We start from the raw sequence: 19,684 nt of genomic DNA, 5'->3' as shown, positions 1-19,684 counted from the left end.
AGATCCCAGAAGTTTAGCCTTGTCCAAATATCTTTTGAAATTGAATTTTCAAGATAGATGCTTTCTGTGCTGAAAGTAGTCTGGGCTTAAGTTTGCATAACGATGGTCACACAGAATGCCGGATCAAGAAGCAGCTAAGCGTTACTGGAGTGCCATTTGGAACCAATGGAAGATACTATGCTGTGGCAATGCTCCCTCAGAGTCCTGATCTGTTTGCAAGGATGTCAGCAATGATGCCCGGGAACGAAAGGGTAACACTGGGCAGCCAGACCCGGAAAAGGGTCTGATGCTATTAGGTCCAAAGCTAGACCAGCCTGCCTTAGCCTTTTATTCTAGGTGATCTTAGAGGTATATTCAGATCTAACCTAGGGGTTCCCAAGGGCGAGACAGGTCTGATATATTATGAAAAGACCAGAGACAGGTCTGATATATTATGAAAAGACCACAGTGTGGCTACAGAGCCAGTGGATTTATCTTGTCTTTGCCTGAAACTGAAAAAACTCCAGTGTTTCAGAACCCTCAGATACCGAAACCACAAAGTCAAAGACACTGAGCCTTGTGCAGGCTGTTAAATTGAAAAATGTTTCCTTTAGGAGCTCAGGAAACAGTTGTTCCTTATATTATTTTCCAATTTTCTATGCCTCCGGTACAATGTCAAAAATCCTACATAAAAGTAATAGGATTTTATATACCTTACTTACCTCTGGCACATATACTCACCCCAAAAAATATATAAATATAGTGAGAAAATCTGCACCAAGGAATTCTTTGTAAAATACGATACCTTTAACAAGAATTAAAGACACAGTTAATTTTAGGGTAAGAATATTTACAAAAGCTACACATTGTTTTTCAAAGTATGTTAATACAGGAGACCTTCTTTAGCCCCAGTTTTGCTTTCTGTGGTTTCAGTTACCTGGGGTCAGCTTTGGTCCAAAAACATTAAATGAAAAATCCCAGAAATAAACAATTCCTAAGGTTTAAATTGTGCTGTTCTGAGTTGCATGATGAAAGCCCACACCCCAGGACATGAATAATCCCTCTGTCCAGCATATGCATGCTCTCGTCCTCCCTGCCGTCACTGAGGAACCATCGGGGATGTTAGATTTGCTGTGGTGGTAGTGCGGTGCTTGTGTTTGAGGAACCCTTATTTTACTTAGTAGTGGCCTCAAAGCGAAAGGGTCGTGCTGCTGGCAATTCAGATATGACAAAAGAAGCCATAAAGTGCTTCCTTCCAAGTGAAAAGATGTGTATGCATAGGAGAAAATGGTATCTATAGGGTTTGCTACCATCCACGGTTTTAGCACCCAATGGGGGTCTTGGAACATAACCCCTGTCGATAAGGGGAAACTACTGTGTGTGGGTTTTTTTGAGTATAGTCACCCTTAAAGTGCACATTCAGTAGCTCAGTTTAAAAATATTTTCATGCCATAGTTAGTTACATTTCCAATGATTTCAAAGAGAACATAGATTTGTAGACTTTATATAACATATCATTATTATAAAATCAACACAATTGAATACAACTTTGGCAAATTTCCTACCCAGTCTAGGATATGTCCAACTGGCACATGAAATAAAACAAAACCCTAGTGACATTTTCCACCTACAGTTCAAGGCCAGGGGTCAGCAAGTCTTTTGGCCACTGTGAATAATGTTGCTATGAATCTAGGCATATTGAATATATACCCAAATTGCTGGATGGCTACTCCATTTTACCTTTGCACCAACAGTGCACAAGGGTTACACTGTTTCTACATCCTCACCAACACTTGTTATTTTCTGAGTTTTTTTTTCTTTTTCCTAGTGGCCATCCTAAAGGATATAAGTTGGTAGCTCCTTGTGGGTTTGATTTGCATTTCCTAATGAGTAGTGACGTTGAGTATCGTCACGTGTGCTTAATGGCCATTTGTACATCTTTGAAGAAATGTCTTCTCAAGTCCTTTGCCTATATTTTAATTGGGTTATTTGTGTGTCATTCTAGAGTCATAGGATCAAAGAGTAGAAACATTTTTAAGGTTCTTGATAAAAACTATGAAACTCAGTTCTGGGAAGGTGGTACTAGGCTACCCAATGCTCTCCAAGAAGCCTGTGATACTGCAGCTTTGTCAGCTTGATTATGGCAATAAAAAGAATGAAACAAAAATTTTACTAATTTAGTAGGCAAAATATGGTATCTCACATTGATTTTAATTTCAAGCTATAATTTTTGATAGAGACGAAGAGAAGTTGGTCAAGAAGCTTCATCTCCATTTAACACTTCAGAAACATCAGATGAACTGTTATCACCCCCAGAGAGTTCCAGCCTCCCTGACTCACCAACTAATCTGTGTGCTGAATACTAGATCCAGCCCTGTGGGTCCTCCTACAAAATCTTCTTTTGAGGGGAACTACATTTTTATACATCTTTTAACACATTTGTATTAGCTAGTAGGCTGTATGTCATGCTCGTAACTCTTTTTAACCTTGTTTCTCTTCTAGTAATTCTAGGGCACACAAATGTGCAAACTTTTCTTTCTTTAGTCAATGAGCATAAAATGCTAATAATCAGATGTCCTGGATATAATCTTTCTCTTTAAAAGTATGGTTCAATTTTGGGAAACAGAAAGTGTATTAATTTCGTTTAAAAATTGCCTGCTGGCAGTCAGTCACATTGTTTGCAATGAAATAAAGAAGATGAGCCAATTAGGAAACAGATAATCCATAATTATCTCCAAAAATATTATATGTACATTTTGAAATAGGAAATGAATCTCAATATGAGAAGGTGGTGAATTTGTCCAATAAGCCAAAGAACTAGGGCAAACCAGTCAAAAACTTAGGAGTGATATACCTGAATCTACTGTATTTTGGTTTGGACCAAGTTTCAAATTCATACTTTGTTTTAAACACTATTGTGTCTGACATATTTTTAAAAAATTGTCCACAGCAATGAAAGAATGCAATAGTGGAAAAATAGAGGCCAGAACAGCAAAAGTAGTAGTTTCTGTTCGCATCTGTCTGGCCTTCCCTGGAACACTGGCTTTAGTTTGTGATCCCACTCTCTGATCAAGGTGGTGAGGGTCGGGGAGGGAAGAGCTAATGGAAGTGGGGATGTCTGGACCAAAGACAAGACACAAGAGGACCCTTCAGCTGCTTTGATTATTAGAAGGGCTGGCAAGGAGAAGACTCCAGAAAGCACAACTAAGATGAGTGTCTTGAATTCACAGGGAGGCTAATTTCAGTCCAATATAAGGAAAAGCTTTCTAATAATTAGAGCTCTCCAAAAAATTAGAGTAATCTAAAACAGGACTGAGCTGTCTCAAGAGGCAGAGAGCACTGGGGAGCATTCGCACAAAGTAGAATAACCTGTCCTAAAGGATGTTATGGAGAAAATTCAGACACTGGGAGGAGGCTGGGAGGAAATGGGCTACACAGATCCCAATAATCTAAGGATTCCTTGATTTTTCTCAATATGTTTGTTGTGGGGGCAGAACACCTTAGTAGAGAAAGCCAAAACTCACCTGCTATAATGGCACTGGTTGTAAAGAAAATGTGGTTAACTGGCACCACAGTTGCGGTATTGTAGAGTTTCGTGGCTTGGTTTAAGAACCTGGAGCAGAAGGCATTTACTGAAACTCTGGCTTTAAGAGATGCTCAGCAATAACTTAACAATAACATCAAGAAATGCATGTTCTTTCGCTTCAACTACAAAGGGAAAGGAAGTGCAGTAAAAGGGCATTTCCAATCAGCAGTCATAGCTTATATGCATCTGATGTATGAGATCAGATGTCAGGTTTTATGGTCTGTTTAAACCAACAACAGTAACAATGAAAAGCAATTAATCATATTCCGAGGCCACAAAAGTTTGAGTTGGAAGCAATTCAAGCTGCTGGACCAGTATCACACTGGGGCTGATTCATTACGATAGACCCTAGAATCTGTTAAATATCATATCTGGGGAATAGTATAGCTATCCATTGACATGCCACGTGCCAAGAAAGAAGATGGAGAAGTAAAGGAATGTTTAATGTTTCAAAAACAATGCTTAGGACTCCAGCTGTGGAGCACATGTGGGAACTCAGCTTCTCACTTCGGCCACCAACATAATTCAGGTTCCCACAACTGTGCTGTGTGGCCCGGTCAGGGATTAGAACCTTCCCTACAGCAGTGCATTGCCCTGACATCACCTGGACACTTTCAAAAAGCACTAAGGCTTAGCTCCTATTCTTGAGCAATTAAAAAAAATTCCTGTGAGTATATATACATGTGTGCATGTGTGTATATGTACACATGTACATGTGAACAAACCTCCTCAGGTAATTCTAATGGACTGAAACCCACAGCTCTCCAGTTGCAGTGTGCTCCCAGAGCTCTAGGGTGAAAAATGCAGGGACTGAAACAAGGGTAATAAGGATGCAGTTTGCCTTCAACTGTGTTTGCCTTTTAAATTCATAAAGTGTAGTTTAAAGATAGTAATACTAGTCACTAAGTTCCAAACGGTAGTATAGCAGTACCAACTAATTCAGAAGAAGAAAGAGATGAGACAAAATAGCAAGATTCAAGTGTTAGGAACACACTTAGTCTTATAAGGAAATGACAAATGAAACAGTGACAAAACATTGGGTTTCTCCAGTAATTCTCCACACTCCTCATCACAGGGCCTGTAGCCAGCCCATGATAGTTAGGCTTGACTCCTAGGACCTAAGGAAGAAACCACTCTCTTCCTGAGTCAGGGCTCTGACTTCCTAGCTGGAGCTGGGATGGTGGTTTTGCATAGCATTTTGGGATAAACAGAAAACTTTCTGGTTGACTCAAGAGCACCTAGAAGGCAAAGGCATAGTCACTACACGAAATGGAGGGGATGTGATTGGAGCAGATGGAGGTGGGGAGAGAAAAGAGCAGAAATTAAAAATGTTCCATGTCACCAGGATTAGGCCCCAAGGGAAACATAAAACAATCATTCCACAATCTCTTGGGTACGAAGCAAATTCTGGCCAAAGATGTAAAGTTCTGGGGAAAGGATTTCCCTCCCAGCCAAACGTCTGATTTTGTCCATCCCCGGGCAATTAATGAGCATGAGCTAAGAAGTGAAGGTGAAGGGTTCATGTATTTCCTATACTTAGAATGAAATCCTGGATGTGGACCTGCCCCTTTGATTTATTGCTAATGACAGCCTATGCGCGATGGATATTAATTACAAGCAGAAGAGCATCAGGAAAGTATCAAAGTGCACTTAGCTGGATTACGGCTGCACTTTAGAACTCACAAGATGTGAAGGCAATGCTTAGTAAAAACTTCTTATTGGATGTGAAGGATATTGCAAGGCATGTTAGCTGAGGATAAGCTGTAGACCCTTCACCCTTTGAAATGAGTTGCATCTAATTGTAATTATCATCTGAAGCCAATAAAGATGAATGCTCAGAGAAGCACAGGGATGCTGAAAGATCGGTGAGGATATAGAAGCTAACTTACTTGACTTGGAAAACACAAGATGCTATCATGATGATACACATGATATAGAAGATAGGATAAGTTAGTTGCATTTTATCCGTCACAGAAAAAGTGATCATGCCTGAGACAGCTTTTACTGAGATAACCGTCAATGAGGCTGAAAAAGAAAACAAAGAACACAAATAAAATAATATACCTTAGATAGAATTACAAATAAATATCTTCAGTGTACATGGTAGAGTAGTAAATACCCCCATTATGCTTTAAGCGTGAAGCAGGTTGCGAGAGGCGTAGGGGAGGATGTGACGCTAGGGAAGCGGTAGCCCCGCTCCTCCAGCTGGGCGGGGCTTCAGGTTCGCTGGTGTCAGCGAAAGACCTACGGTGTGTGCCTGTGTGCTTTCCATCTTTGCGGCAGGTGCTTATTTTCCAGCCTGACTGTGGAAAGGATGCCACAGAGGTTATAATTACTAGCAGATGGGATAGGAGAAAACAATGAAGGGAGCAGATAAGAAAAATAGATTGTCCATGTGACATTAATGGGAAAATTACTATTAACTATACTGAAAAAACTTAAAGTCAAATAGATGAGAACACTGGAAAGTGAAAAGCAGCTCACTCTGTGAGTTTACTAAGAGTTGCACTTAGTCTACGCGTGAACCCTTTGTTAATAAATGCCTAGAAGTTTCATTAAAAATAGTTTTTTGAAGAAGACCCTAACAGGAAGCAGGACCAGAGCTGAATATTCATTTCTCAGAGTCAACCATAAATGTAAGATTTACATAAGCATGGCTACCCATTTTCTATGCTAAAGAAGAACCTATCCCTTATGGGAACGAATTTTCTTAGGTTCCAAATATCAGTGAAGAAAAAGTGACTTGAAAAGGTCCTAATAATGCGAAAGCAATGAAATATTTTCTGGAAACACCATGATTCTGTAGGAAGAAGACAGTGTTTTCATTTTGTTCTAGGTCTCTTACAATTGCAATTACCTATAATTCCATAAATTAGCTGAAACCTACAGAAGAATTAAAAAATATTTTTTTTACATGAAATCAAATATAAGTCAAAGGCAATGTAAAAGAGAAATACTATTTTAGTTGATCTTGATATCTGGTCATAATATATGTGACCTTCATTCCTTTTAGCTTTTGAAAAGGAATTATATGTATGTATATAATGGATATGTTTAAGATATCAGGTGAAGCGTTCTGACCAGGAAAAGTGTTCCATAACATTCCTTCCCCCAAACTGAAAACATACTTTAACTTGCGGGGTACTAGGGCACACGTAAAGTCACAGTTAACTGAGGAGACCTGGTGACGAATTTTAAAAACAAACCCCCAATCTAAACAAAGAGGCCCTTATAGCCAGGCACCTCTTAATTTGAAATGTCTTTGACCTGATCCTTTTACATATTTTCTACAGATTATGACAACAGTCATATCTCAGCAAATGTAGGTATATTAAGTATCTATTGAGATGTGTGTCACTTGATGGTTTAAGTTCGTAAGGTTAGCTCTTGAGGGACCTTGATTTCCTCCTAAACACTTTGCTTGTAATTAGAGCGCATGTGGTTATGGTCTTGTACCCTGACCAGCTTGGCTTCCCAAAGAGATCGTTAACGCAGAAGCAGCTGAACACACTGTTCCATGAGCTGCAGAACCCCAGGACTGCAAAGGCCCTTAATGTCACCTAATTTTTAAAAATTCATCTAATTCAACCACTGTCTGATGTTAAATTATACTCAAACACAAAATAAAAACAAAACTGGATTTTTAAAAATTAAATAGCGAAACCAACTATTAGTTGGTATAGTCAGTTAATTATTATGTTTTCAAAGCGCGCACAATCACCAACTGATTAATCACTATTTGTTATAACTCTGAACGTTATTGCTAGGCTGGTTCTTTCAAGATTTTTTGGGGGTGGGTGGGTGGGGAGCTAGGGTGGTGGATGAGGACAGGTGGAAATACAAAATTGTAATGCAGGCTCATTCTAATGTTGCATATATAAAAATAGAAAGTACTTGTGTATACATAGAAAAAAGGCTAGAAAAAACTACATCAATATATTATTATCAGTGGTTATTTCTAGACATTGGGATTATGTATAATCTTTAAACTCATCTTTTTAAACTGTAAAAATATATATCTTCATGTAAGAAAATTTGGAAAATGCAGATTTTAAACTATAAAAGTATATATGTTCATTTAAGAAAATTTGGAAAATGCAGAAAAGCCTGGAAAGAAAAATGAAAATCTCTTGTAACTCAAAACTCATTTCTAAGTCATTTTTAACATTTGGGAATATTTTTGTACTAATTTTTCTAGCTCTATGAATATATATTGTAACATGTAAACCATACAGTACATGCTACTTAGGAAAACCCCTTTTCCATTGCGATTAAATATATTCTATGCCATTAAATAGAATATATAAGCAAAAACGATTGTAAGTGTTACAAAGAAAAGAACTGGTCTTATTAACACCACTGGTCATGACGTATTATTTGTTCTGGATCCTACATGAAATTTTTTTAATTCGAGATTTTTACATCAATTTTCAGTAGTGAAATTAGTTTATAGTATTCTTTATTTGTGCTATTTGGGATCTGTATTTACACTGATTATGTTATAAAAGAAAGTGAAAGCTCTTCTTATGTCCCCAAATAGTTTAAACAACATCAGAATAATACGTTCCTTAAAGACTTAAAGGCATTACTTTCTAGGTTGACAGTAAAAGAAAGTCTAGGCCTGATTCTTTTTTAGGATGTAGATTTTTTACAACTCCTCTATTTCCTTCATAGTTAATTTTACTTAAAAATAAGCAAGTTATTCAAATTTTCACATTTATCTTCATTTTATATATATATGTATTATTTCTAATCTAGGGGATTTGAGATTTTCCCCTTTTTTTCTATGGAGGATCTATTTTATTGTCTTTTAAGAACTGATTCTTGGGTTTGTCAATCCATTGTTTTCTATTTCATTAATGTTTCCTTTATCTTTATTAATTACTTTTTTCTGCTTGCCTCAGCTTTGTTTCTATAAAGATATTAGTCAACAGAAACCTCATTTACAGAGAAGCAAGGAAGCCCGAGTAGGAGCACTCCTGGTCAGTCCTCCCGACTTCCTCTTCCCGCTCCTGTTTTGTGGGACTTACATGTGGCCTGCCATGGCTGCATGTTCCAGATTGCAATTCTTGGTTGTTCCCGAATAAAGCCATTTTGCTGAAAAATATTTGGCTGACCTTTTGTTTAAGGATTTCAGTGTTATTTTTCCTCTTACTTCTTGAGTGCTGAACTGACCTACATCTAAACAAAAAAATTTCCTTCTGAATACAACATTAATTATAAACTATAGGGTTAATCTTAAATGTTTTTCTAATAACTTAAAAAATATACACCTCAATGAAATCTTGGTTTCTCTTTTGGCCCACCTGCAGTTTAAGAGTAGTGTTAGCATTTCTAGGTGGTATGATTTTACTGCTTTCTATTTTTGTTATTATTTTGTTTTTACTTCACTGTGATCTGAGGATGTGGTCTGTACTATTTCAACTTCCTAGAATTTATCAAGGATTTCTTTGTGGCCAGTTATACAATCAAATTTTGTAGTCCCTGTTTTCAGGATTTAGAGTGCAATATTAGAGCTGCCAGATCACACTGAAACATTCAGTTTCTCTACCTTTACATATTTTTCTGTCTACTTATCTCCCATGAACTAAGAGAAGTCTCTTCCTCTTCCATTTCTGCTCCTGGGGCCTCCCCCTCCCAATACCCATCCTGCCATGAAAAGCAACTAAATACGAATGAGGAACCTCCAGGATCTTTTGCTGCTTTGATGCTTCTGCCTTGATTTTCACTTAGGAAGTAATATCATGATCTACTCTCTTTCTGTTTCAATCCGAATTATCTTATTTTGGATGAAATTTATGAATGAAGTAAAAATATTTTACAACCAACAAGGGCCAGTCAGGAAAGGTGCTTTTTTGTAAATTTGTAGAGAGCTGAACCACAGCAAACTGGATGAATACAATTTCAGAATCTTTTTCAAAACCCATTTGGGAATTTTTATGAAGTCTATTTGGGAATCTTTCTTTTTTACTGGGTAAACTAAACCATTTACATTTATGTGCATAACTGACATGTATAACACGCAATGTATGGTTCACCTTATTGGCAAAGAAGAGGCAAAAGAATTACAAATAAATTTTTAAAAAGGGAATTTCCCAAATGATCAGTGTTCATATATATGAAATGCATGTGTATATTGTGTGTATGTGAGTGAGAGAGAGAGAGAGAGAGAGAAGGAAGGAGGAATACATAGTGGACTTGTCTAATCATCAGTTTCCAAGTCCTATAAGGTGCTTCTGAGGAAAAAAAGGAAATGAGTAGGTAATGAATGAAAGAAATATTATATATAAGAAAATCACACTGCTCATTTATATTTGATATTAGCCGTACTTCAAAGTTTAAAAGAATATAAACAGGATAGGTATGGATAATTTGTTTTTATATATTTCAATTATTTACTAAGAGAAAAATCCTTAAGTTGTCAGAGAGCAAATAAAATAACCAGAAAGTAAAAACCACTAAATATATATTTTAAAGAAATATATATTAATTATAGCAATAGACATGCAAAGTATAGTTTGTATAATTGAGACTCCGTTTCTTTTTATAGATCAGAGCTGAAAAGTATAAACAATGAGAAGAAAATAGAATGCTCAAGTATTTTCCATCAGATCTTTTATGACTTAGCATGGCTAGATTAGAAAATTAAGAAACAAAATATATTCTTACCTAGAAGTGCCACCAGGGTTAGCAGAATTACAATGTGCTTCATTCCTTTTCTTTTATGGAAATATAGGAGAATGCAGAAAATTAATATTTCTAAAATCTAGAAATAAAAAAAGATAAAAAGAGTAAAATATCAATTATTTTATACAAGGTCTTCAGAATGTCACACTTCTTTGATTTTGCAAGTTATCACGTGAAAATTGAGGGTGAGGTGACTGGAGTTCCTACAGACAATTATAAATATATGAGAACAATGTAAGAAACCCCACCTGTCCAGATCCAGACCTCTAACATCACTTACATGCCAATGGTGCCCAAATCTAGAGCTCCAGTCCTGACCTCCCTGCAACTTCGGTCTCATTATCCATTTACCTGCTAGACATCCTTGTTACTGAGCAAAGCAGGGCTCATTCATGTGGCACCTTGGTGTATAACCCAACAATTAGTGTTGAGAAAAACAGGACTTCATTTACAAAATTCCAACCTGGGAGGAGGCTGTAAGCACCCCTGCTCAGAGCTCTGTTCTCCCACAAGACCCAGTACTTCCCTTGCTCCCCAAAAGGCTATAAACCAAAACCAAGCCCAATAGTTCCTCATTCCTTATCTGTCAGTGAAACAGAAAAGCTGGTGTCCATGCTGCCTGTCACTATCAGACCCAGTAAGCAGAGACAAGGATTGAATCTTTATGGGCGCTTCATACAGGTGGTCAGCAATCTGAGAAAACAGCGAGTTTGTACCCTAATATACTGTCTTAAATTCCATTACAAACAGACCCTTTTAATAATAATAAGAAAAGTGTAGGTAAGGGGTTTGAATTCAGGGAAGAGGTCAATCAGATAAAAGCTGCAGCATGCTTTCATCTGTGTCCTGGCCAGTGGTCCTTGTGCTCTGGGTGGTGGTTTTTGTGTCCTGGATGGTGGTCATCTCACCCTGGAGTACAATGGCTCAGATATCACCTTGATTGCTTGCAGTCCCCCTGAGGCAAAAAGGTGGAACTGCTTATGGTTACCAGGAGTCAAGGTAGGTCATACCTCCACTTCCTGAAACAATAGCTTTTTACATACATTGATTACTAAGCTTATTAGCTCTCTCCTTTAGGATCTGGGGTACGTTGTCTTCAGCCTCTGTACAATAGTCTAGGAAAGTATGTACCATGTTACGCTGGATCATGGTGAAGTCCTCTCCATATGTCCTCAGTTCCAAGAGTCCAGATAGAGTCTGGGTCTGCAAGGCAGAGTCCTTGGTGGCTTTGAAGTCAGTGGAGTGGGCATGATCAAAGCAGCAATATGCCTGCTTTCTCACTAGCCCAGGCTGCATGGCTGGATCCTGACTACAAACTGCATAGCTGCTTCTTCTCACATGGCTGCTACAACCTGCTGCTCCATCATGCTCCTCTAACATGCTCCTTCTATTGTGCTTCTTCTCATGGTGGATGTTGGGGCTCTTCTTCATCCTTTCAAACCACATGGCCCTTCTTTCACCTCAAACTTCATGGTGGATGGCAGGGCCCTTCTTCATCCTTTCAAACGGCAGGGCCCCTTCCTTATGGCTCTTTATTATTTTAAATGCTGACCCCGAGCCTTATACCTCATTGTTTGAGAAGTATCTTAAGCTGCATCATCCACCCTTTTACTCAGGTAGCCACACTGCTTCCCTTCAGGAAAGGCCTGTTGTTGACAGGCAAAGTATCTTAAACTGTCCCATCCGCCCTTTTACGGCCCTTTTACCTGGGTCTCTCTACAACCCAGCCATTTATCAGCCAGAGGAAATGCTTAGAAACACAATCCCTAGTTCTTGGCAGTCCTCAGATTGCTCCTGCCTTTGGGCCTTTGCACTCACTGTGCTACCCGGAATACTCCGGGCACTCAGCTCTGAGCCTACACGTCGCCTCCTCTGAGAGGTCTTACCCGACCACTCTGACCTAACAGAGCCGCCCAGTCTTCCTATCACAACCTGACTTCAGGTGGCTACATTTTATCATCATCTGTCCTGTATCTTCTTGTGTTTCCTCTCTGTCTCCCCAACTAGCACATCAGCTCTACGAGAACAGTGACCTTATCTGCTGTGTTTGCCACTCTCTCTCCAGCGCCTGGTATGGAGTCAGGCACTCAAGAAGTATTTAGGGAATTATAAGTAAATTCTACCTCAAATTTATTATGAGCAACATGGCAAAAAACAGACCCAATGTCTAATAAACTGATGGTTCAGTAAATGTTAATTGACTAGATGTCTAAAATTTTCCTACCCTTAAGAAAACTCTAATGTTTGAGTTCTCAATTTTATTTTTGTTTTAACCTTTTTTCTTCTTGGAGGTCCTTAAGATAAGATGAAGCAACTCTATTTTTTTTTTCAAAGAGACAGTATCCATGGACTGAAATCATCAATATGCATGCTTACTTTTCTGACATCAGACAAGTAAAGACACCAACACCAGCTTTTTGTTCTTGTTTTTAACAATTACTCGAGTTGGGGACTTCACTACTTTCAGGCTGCATTTTACTTATGGAGGCTTCTCCGAATCAACATAAGTCTCTACTGTTTCCATTCCAGGTTTTGCTTGTTTGTTAATGTTTTCCCTTTAATCCTTTGGGGCACAGAAAGCAGCAGGACCAAATCTTCCTCATTTAAAAACCTTTTCATCTAATATGGAAAACTAAGTCATCCCTTAGTCTTTTTTTCCTGGTAGATTAAACCAAGTATTTTAACTTCTTATAAAACTTACTTACTGGGCCTATCTCTTTGCCTTCCTGAGAGCTGCCATCAAAACACTGGGTGTCCCAACCTTAGTACAGCTCGTCTGTTGTTTACAGATTTCTCTCTTGGCTTGGTCTCTGCTCAACCACCGGCTTCCATTTGTCACGTGATACAGGGACCACAGCACTCACTGATGGCAAGGAAAAAGCTCTTCCGGCTTTAACACACAGAGCATGTTAGCTCAATCTATTAGCATTAATTTTTGGGGGGAGGGATAAAGGCAGTTGTCAGTTCTAAAAATGATATGTGACTTTTTGTAAATTCCACCTCTGAGGCTTCAGATAAATAAAACATGAGTTCCTATTATTCACAGAATGACTGCAGTTGCCCTGGGTTCCGTCTTGTGGCAAGACGTCCTGGAGTTCCCAGGAATAAAATATTCAAGCAGCATGAATTAATGTTACTTCTTCTCTAGCAACACTGTTCCCCCTCTGTGAAAACAGCAAAGTTGAGGAAGCTGGGATTGCTTCAGGTTGCTGCAGTCCCCAAAGAGGCCGCCTTGCTGCCATCTCAGAGGTCAGAAATAGCAACAGCACTTACGGCGTGCTCTCCGTACGCTTTATCTGGACTAATTCAGTGAGTCCTCACAACCACCTCTGGAGGTGGGCACTCTTACTATCCCCATTTTACAGGCGGGGAAACCAAGGCTCAGAGGGGTTCTGTAGCTCTGGGAGGCAGCATAATGGCTCTCAAAAGATGTCCATTCCTAACCTCTGGAACTTTTGCCTATGTTATTTTACATGGCAAAGGGTCCTTGCAGATGTGACAAAGGCTATGTACCTGGAAATGGGGACATTATCCTGGATTATCCAAGTGGGCAAAATGTAATTACAGAGTCTTTAAAAGCCAAGAGCTGTCCCAGCTGGTGGCCTCTAGAAGCTGAAAAAGGCAAGGAGACAGATTCTCCCCCAGAGGCACTAGCAAGGAATACAGCTCTGCCAAAACCTTGGTTTTAGTCCACTTGAGACCTGGGTTGGACTTCTGACCTTCAAAACTGTAGGTTAATAAACCTGTGTTGTTTCAAGCCACTAAGTCTGTGACAACTCTCTATGGAAGCAATAAGAAACTAATAGGTTTTGGTACCTGAAGCCTTTCCAGAGGACCAGAATGTTCAGCATGAGTTCTCTGAATTGATTCTGGATTTTCTGGATTGGCTCTCTAATCTAATTAGATTTAAAGATGCTCACTCTTACCCTGCTTTTGGGAGTAGAAAGCGCACTGGCAGTCCATGGGATGGTGGACAAAAGAGATACACAGATTTTCACCACAGACGCCCCACTTCCAGTACCAAAAGCTGAGCCTGCTTTTGCCCCCTCATGCCCCCTCACCAAGTTCTTTCTTGAAAGCAAGGCCTCTGCTATGGCTTCCTTGTCCAAAATAAATAAGCTCTGCAAAGATTCTCTCTAAGACCAAGTCTGGACAGAGATTTGATCCTCGGCAGTCAGCTTTTCTGAGTTTGCACAGTGAGGTCCACGGGAGTGTGCACCCGGAGGTGGACGGCCTTGTTTTGAATTCTGACTCTGCCCTTCGGTATTCGTGTGACCTTGAGCAAGTTACTGAACCTCCCTACCTCAGGTTCCCCATCTGCTAACATACAGGGCTGCAGTGCAGGTAAAGGACAGAATGTAGTTGAGCTAGGGACAGGGTCAGCCTGCTCAGTGAGGGCTGGCTACCGCTGCTGCAGAAGTATGCTGAAGGGCAGACCTGCCAAGAGCTACCTGCATTCAGACAGCAAAGCAAATGAACCTCATGCAATGGATGTCAAGGTCTTACAAACACAGTTTTTTTGAAGTTGCTTTGCCAGGAAGGCTGACTTACTTGCTAATCGGCTTTGGGGTTCTGCTGATTTAGTTTTTTGTCTGGAGGAGAGAAAATGGGCACCATGCAGATTGTTTAGTGAAGGATTCTATGTTCGCAACAGAGGTTTCAATTTGAATAGTCGGTTGGAAAATATGGGAGGGCCAAATGGCCCCATTCAAGCCTGCCAAAGAACATTAAGCAATTGAGGCTTAGGAATGTATTTCCTCATGTGGGTTCTGCAGACCAAGTTAATAGGTGTTAATCAACCAAAGGTCTGTCCAGGAAAGGGCCCCATGGTCACATAAGCCTGGGGCATGCAGGGCTAACAAAATTAAGCCTGTCTCTTTCCTAAAGTACTTTTAGTTTTTAACATGCTAAGAGAGATGATGTATTTGTCAGAGGGGGCCTTGTTACCCAGCATCTCTCCAAGCTGGTTTGACCTTGGAAACCCACTCAGTTTGTTTGTTTTGCTTTTTGGCAAGCACCAGGTACAACTACCCCTCTATGAATACAGGCTGTCTGAGCGGGTGAGCGAAGGGCATTTCATTCTTTATTGGCCAGTAGATGCCAGGCTTCTCAAATCCTCTTCCTGCCCCAGCTCATAGGATAGGCTTCTGGGCCTACATCTGAGCCTTCTACTTCATGTAAGCCTTAAAGATAAAAAAGACCTCCATCTACCTGTTACATGAGACAAGGGGATGCTATTAACCAGTCTGTAATACAGTTTTGCAACCCCCTATTAAGAGATGTGAAATTTATTCAGATTTGAAATATTTTCATTCAGTTTCTAAGTTTTTAAATCAGTCCTGAAAGGCAATTCAGATACTGCTCTTATACTCAAGTGTAATATAAAAACAGTCAGATGAATGATACTTCAAAGAACAGTCTTAATTACTGTAATTATGATCTTTGCAGTCATGGTTTGCAGAAATAGCACAGAATCTGCCACATCCAAGGATTAAATATTAATTACTTAGATGTTTAACAGATTTAAACCAAACTTTAGCTCAAGATCTTAGCATATAATTGATAAATTCTGGTCTTTAGAGATGCAGCACATAACAGATTAAATTCCAAACTAAGGTAATATAGATCTATTTTCCTTAGAGTCTAATGCCAATAGTGTTGTTCAAATGTGACTTTATTAAAGGTTTATTTTATGCTATCTTATAAATATATGGAATTACCTATATATTTTTGGCAACATTTATTTTCAAATATACTTTCATTATTTTTACAGGACTATGGGTACCCCCAGAACTAAAATTCATGCTATAGTCATTCTTCTCTATACTCAGGAGGACTAATAAGTTAAATGAATTCGTCGGCAGCCGTCCGTCTCGAGAGACGATAGTGTAGCTTCTTAAGAGTCTATCTGCACCGCTGAGAATGGCTGTGCAGTCCAACTCGGGAGTGACACGGTATCTGTCTCCTCCCGTGTTGAATCGACATCTTGCGATGACGCTGGAGTGTCCTCTCCAGTGAAGCTGAAGCTACAGAGCCTGGGCAGGGTGATATGGAGGGTCTGCTGTTGCCCATGCAGCAGACCCCCCCTCTCTTCGCAGCTGAAGGATCCAAGGGAAAGACGGAGTCAATACAGATTGGCTTCAGGTGCACCGCAGGAGTTGCCGTTGTTGACTACAACGTCAAACCGCCTTAGGGACTCCGGCTCCGGATTTTCTGTCGGGGTTTACTCCCTTAGCCTTTCCCCTGAAGAGGTATGCCGCAAGGCAGCGGAGGTTTTTTGGAGTCAGAGTTTTCCTTCTCTGATGTGCCCTGACTGGAAGATCGAACCAGCGACACTTAGCTCGCAGGCCGACGCTCAATCCACTGAGCCAAACCAGTCAGGGGTTAAATGAATTAATAAATAAATAAATTAATAAATGTAAGAGTTGACTTTGAGAAGTGGCAAAATGTAATTAATTCCAGAGGTTCTTTCGGTGGAAATAGCAATATAAGTTTTAATAAAAAGTAGTTTTATTCTTTTAAAATGTTTACTCTGGTGTTAAAACAATATAAGATACATCATCATCAAACAATGCTGTTTATTCCCCCCAAAATAAGCCTTGATGCATCTTTAGTCTCCAAAGGATTCAACTAAGGCTATTAGTTCTCTCGTGGTAAACTATGTGACCCTTTTCTTACTGGCTGAAAAATTTGTTTTGCCTATAGGCAAAGAATACAATGTGTTGGTAGGACTTCAAGTTTAGACTGTCATAAAGTACTCAACAAGTCCTTCTAGTTCTTAGATTTGACTGAGGACTGCTGTGCTAGTTCAAGGACTGGGTGTGTTGAACAAGTAGGAGGATGCAATGGGGCAGGCAGGAGACACAAAGCAGGACAGCCCCGAGGACGGCTAATCTGAGCTGGGAAGCCCAGTCCTGAAGGACATGAAAGGCGGAGCTAAGGGCAGCCACCTGATATGAGAGGAGGGAGTTTAGGAGAGAAGGTACATGGAGTTCAGTTTCTGAGATGTTACCTTTGAGGGACCTACGGAATATGTAGGCAGGATGACCCATCTGTGGATGGATGAGAACACAGATCTGCAGCTCAGATGAGGCCTGGCAAGAAAATGTAGGTCTAGATTTGGAAGTCCTTCTCAAGGATGATAATTGGGGGTGGGGGGGCCATGAGGTCACCCTAGAAAACTCTGGGTGAATATTTAGCATGAACAGGTAAGAGTGGTTGGCAGAAGAGAAGAAGGGAACTGTCAAGAGCCTGGGATGGAAGAGTCAGAGAGGAAGAAGAGGAAGGGGAAACAAGCTGAGGACGCAGGGAGGGGAGCAGGTCAAGGGGAAGGTGCTGGGCTACGAGTAAATGCTACACAAGATTCAAGAAGAAGCAAGACCCCCAAAAATAAACAAGTAAATTCCATCTGGCAGTTCACGGGGAGGGATCCGCTACACTATAATGAATGAGTGAATAGGAGCTGAGAAAACGGAGGGTAATAAATTTTGGTGGTGAGTGGAAGGGAAGTAAGATAATTTACTAAAAGGTGTGTAGTGTATGAAGATTTTTTTAAAAACAGAGAAATCTAAGTATCTTTGTTGAGTAAGAGGAAGGAGTAGAGTGGGAGATTATAAAAAGAAAAGACCTGTAAACATTTATGTTCCAGTGGTCAGAACTGTATATCAAAGATGGTAGGATATAGAATTCTTGTCACAGAGACAAGGAACTGCCAGACAATAATGTAACACTATGCAGTTTCTGCTGTTAATAGCCTTAGTTACACTTGGAACAAAATTCACTAACAGCTTTTAAATAACAGGTGTATCAAGTAGGATCATATTATGTTACCTGTTTTAATGGCAGAGGACTAGAGCAAATAGCTTTTTGAGGTCACATCTAATCCTAAAACTACAGGATTTTGCAGACAACCTGTTGCACTGGTTTCAGTGAAAACTTTTTTGAAGAGAATTTCTATCTTGAACAAAACTCAATGAAGTAAAATGCATCTTCAGGTCCTTTCCTTCAATCTTGGAAGAGAGCTTTTTTGGACGTTGTTTGCTTTTACTTTGAGTTGTCCTAAACTACGTTGCTCTGAAATTTGTCAGATGAAATGTTGTGGAAATTGTTCCAGTCATGGGTCACCCCCAAGGATAGGATACCTGGGAAACTGGGGGACTTCTATTGCTGAGTTGGTGTTTCAAATACTCGGCTATTGGTCAAATATATTCGTATTTTAATGAGATATTAATGCTGAAAAGGACAGATTATATTAGTTCTCTAACATCTGCATGCACCTGTGGTCTAGGTAGCACAGCTGCTGCCATAGTAATGAGAATTCTTACCACATAGATCAGGAACTGCCACCCAACAAAGTAATACTGGATCGTCCTTGCAGAGATCGCCTGAGTTATATCTGGAGCAAAGTTCACCAATAAATATGTTCCTGCAAATGCCAATGTCATACCTTTAAATAAAATTGAAAAGACAAAACAAGTTGAAAGGGACATTTCGGTCTTTTTGTGATGCAAACATTACCTACAGACTGAGCATTACTAAAAGTGCTGACAGCCCCTTCCTATTAAAATCGGGTTCATCAAGCTATCCCTGGATCACATCACGCATTCACCTGATGGCACTGCCTCTAAAGAGTGACAAGGGCCAGGGAATGGATGGGGCAGGACACAACTTCTGATTTTTCTCTGTTGTTCCAGATGAACCCTGGTCTCTCTCCCGAGGAGCTTTCCCCTAAGAAGGGGAAGATCAGGGCATGTGCATATGGAGACATAAAAACACAGCCATGCTGGCTGTTCTCCTGTGGGCTGGTGAGCCTAAGGTGGACCTGGCTCCAGACAGCAGAGCCAGAGGCGGGGGGAAGTCCATCACCTGACCATCTGCTCTGCACTGACTCATCTTTGGAGGCTTTACAAACACTTTGGGTGACTTGACACTTTGAAACTCTGATCAATGAGCATTTTAATTATTGCCACGTATTGGAGTCCCTTTAGCAGAAATAACAAAGGTAAACACCAACTTTGCTGAAAGGTTTACTTAATCCAATTTAGAATCTAGAATTCCAGGCAGAGCTGAGTAAAATGTCACGTAATAAACTTATGTACAGAATGTGCTATTGTCATCACTATAACATTACTTAAAATAATGGAGGAAGGGAATGTGTGTGGGAGAGCAGCCACTAGAAGGAGGGGTAAAGGAAGGAAGCCTCCAAATAACACTGAAAATTACTCATTTGTTAATACTTAGCAGCCTGAGAAAAAGGGATATATGTAGTATTTCTCAGGTAGCACCCTTGAAAACATAACTCAACCTGTTTCGTCACTGAGGTGAGCACTGTTGTGTATATAATTTACAACGCTAACCTGAAACAGTTTGGTTTGTCTATAAAATCTTGCAATTTGAAGACACCAATTTCCTATTCTTCTGAACCAAATGACT

The 19,684-nt window shown here is 39.8% G+C and overlaps 1 protein-coding gene across 3 annotated transcripts in view; it reads right to left on the bottom strand.

Annotated features, from left to right (window-relative positions):
• The window catches only part of NIPAL2 (NIPA like domain containing 2), a 66,089-nt gene that overhangs the window by 2,401 nt on the left and 44,004 nt on the right, over window positions 1-19,684 (bottom strand). For 2 of the 3 annotated variants that reach the window (XM_090283526.1, XM_090283529.1), the window contains 4 exons: window positions 18,577-18,698; window positions 10,235-10,331; window positions 5,455-5,590; window positions 3,504-3,592 (listed from right to left, as the gene is read on the bottom strand). In XM_090283526.1, the coding sequence (XP_090139652.1) occupies window positions 3,504-3,592; window positions 5,455-5,590; window positions 10,235-10,331; window positions 18,577-18,698 (444 nt within the window). Of the gene's footprint in view, window positions 1-720; window positions 785-3,503; window positions 3,593-5,454; window positions 5,591-10,234; window positions 10,332-18,576; window positions 18,699-19,684 lie in introns of all 3 variants that reach the window. The other variant, XM_090283527.1, reaches the window with a different exon arrangement.

The sequence above is a fragment of the Furipterus horrens genome, unplaced genomic scaffold (assembly GCF_987537825.1).
Source record: "Furipterus horrens unplaced genomic scaffold, mFurHor1.1.pri manual_scaffold_7, whole genome shotgun sequence".
In the NCBI taxonomy this organism is placed as follows: Eukaryota; Metazoa; Chordata; class Mammalia; order Chiroptera; family Furipteridae; genus Furipterus; species Furipterus horrens.
Note: the sequence above shows the minus strand (reverse complement) of the source record. Positions and strands in the feature narration are given on the sequence as shown.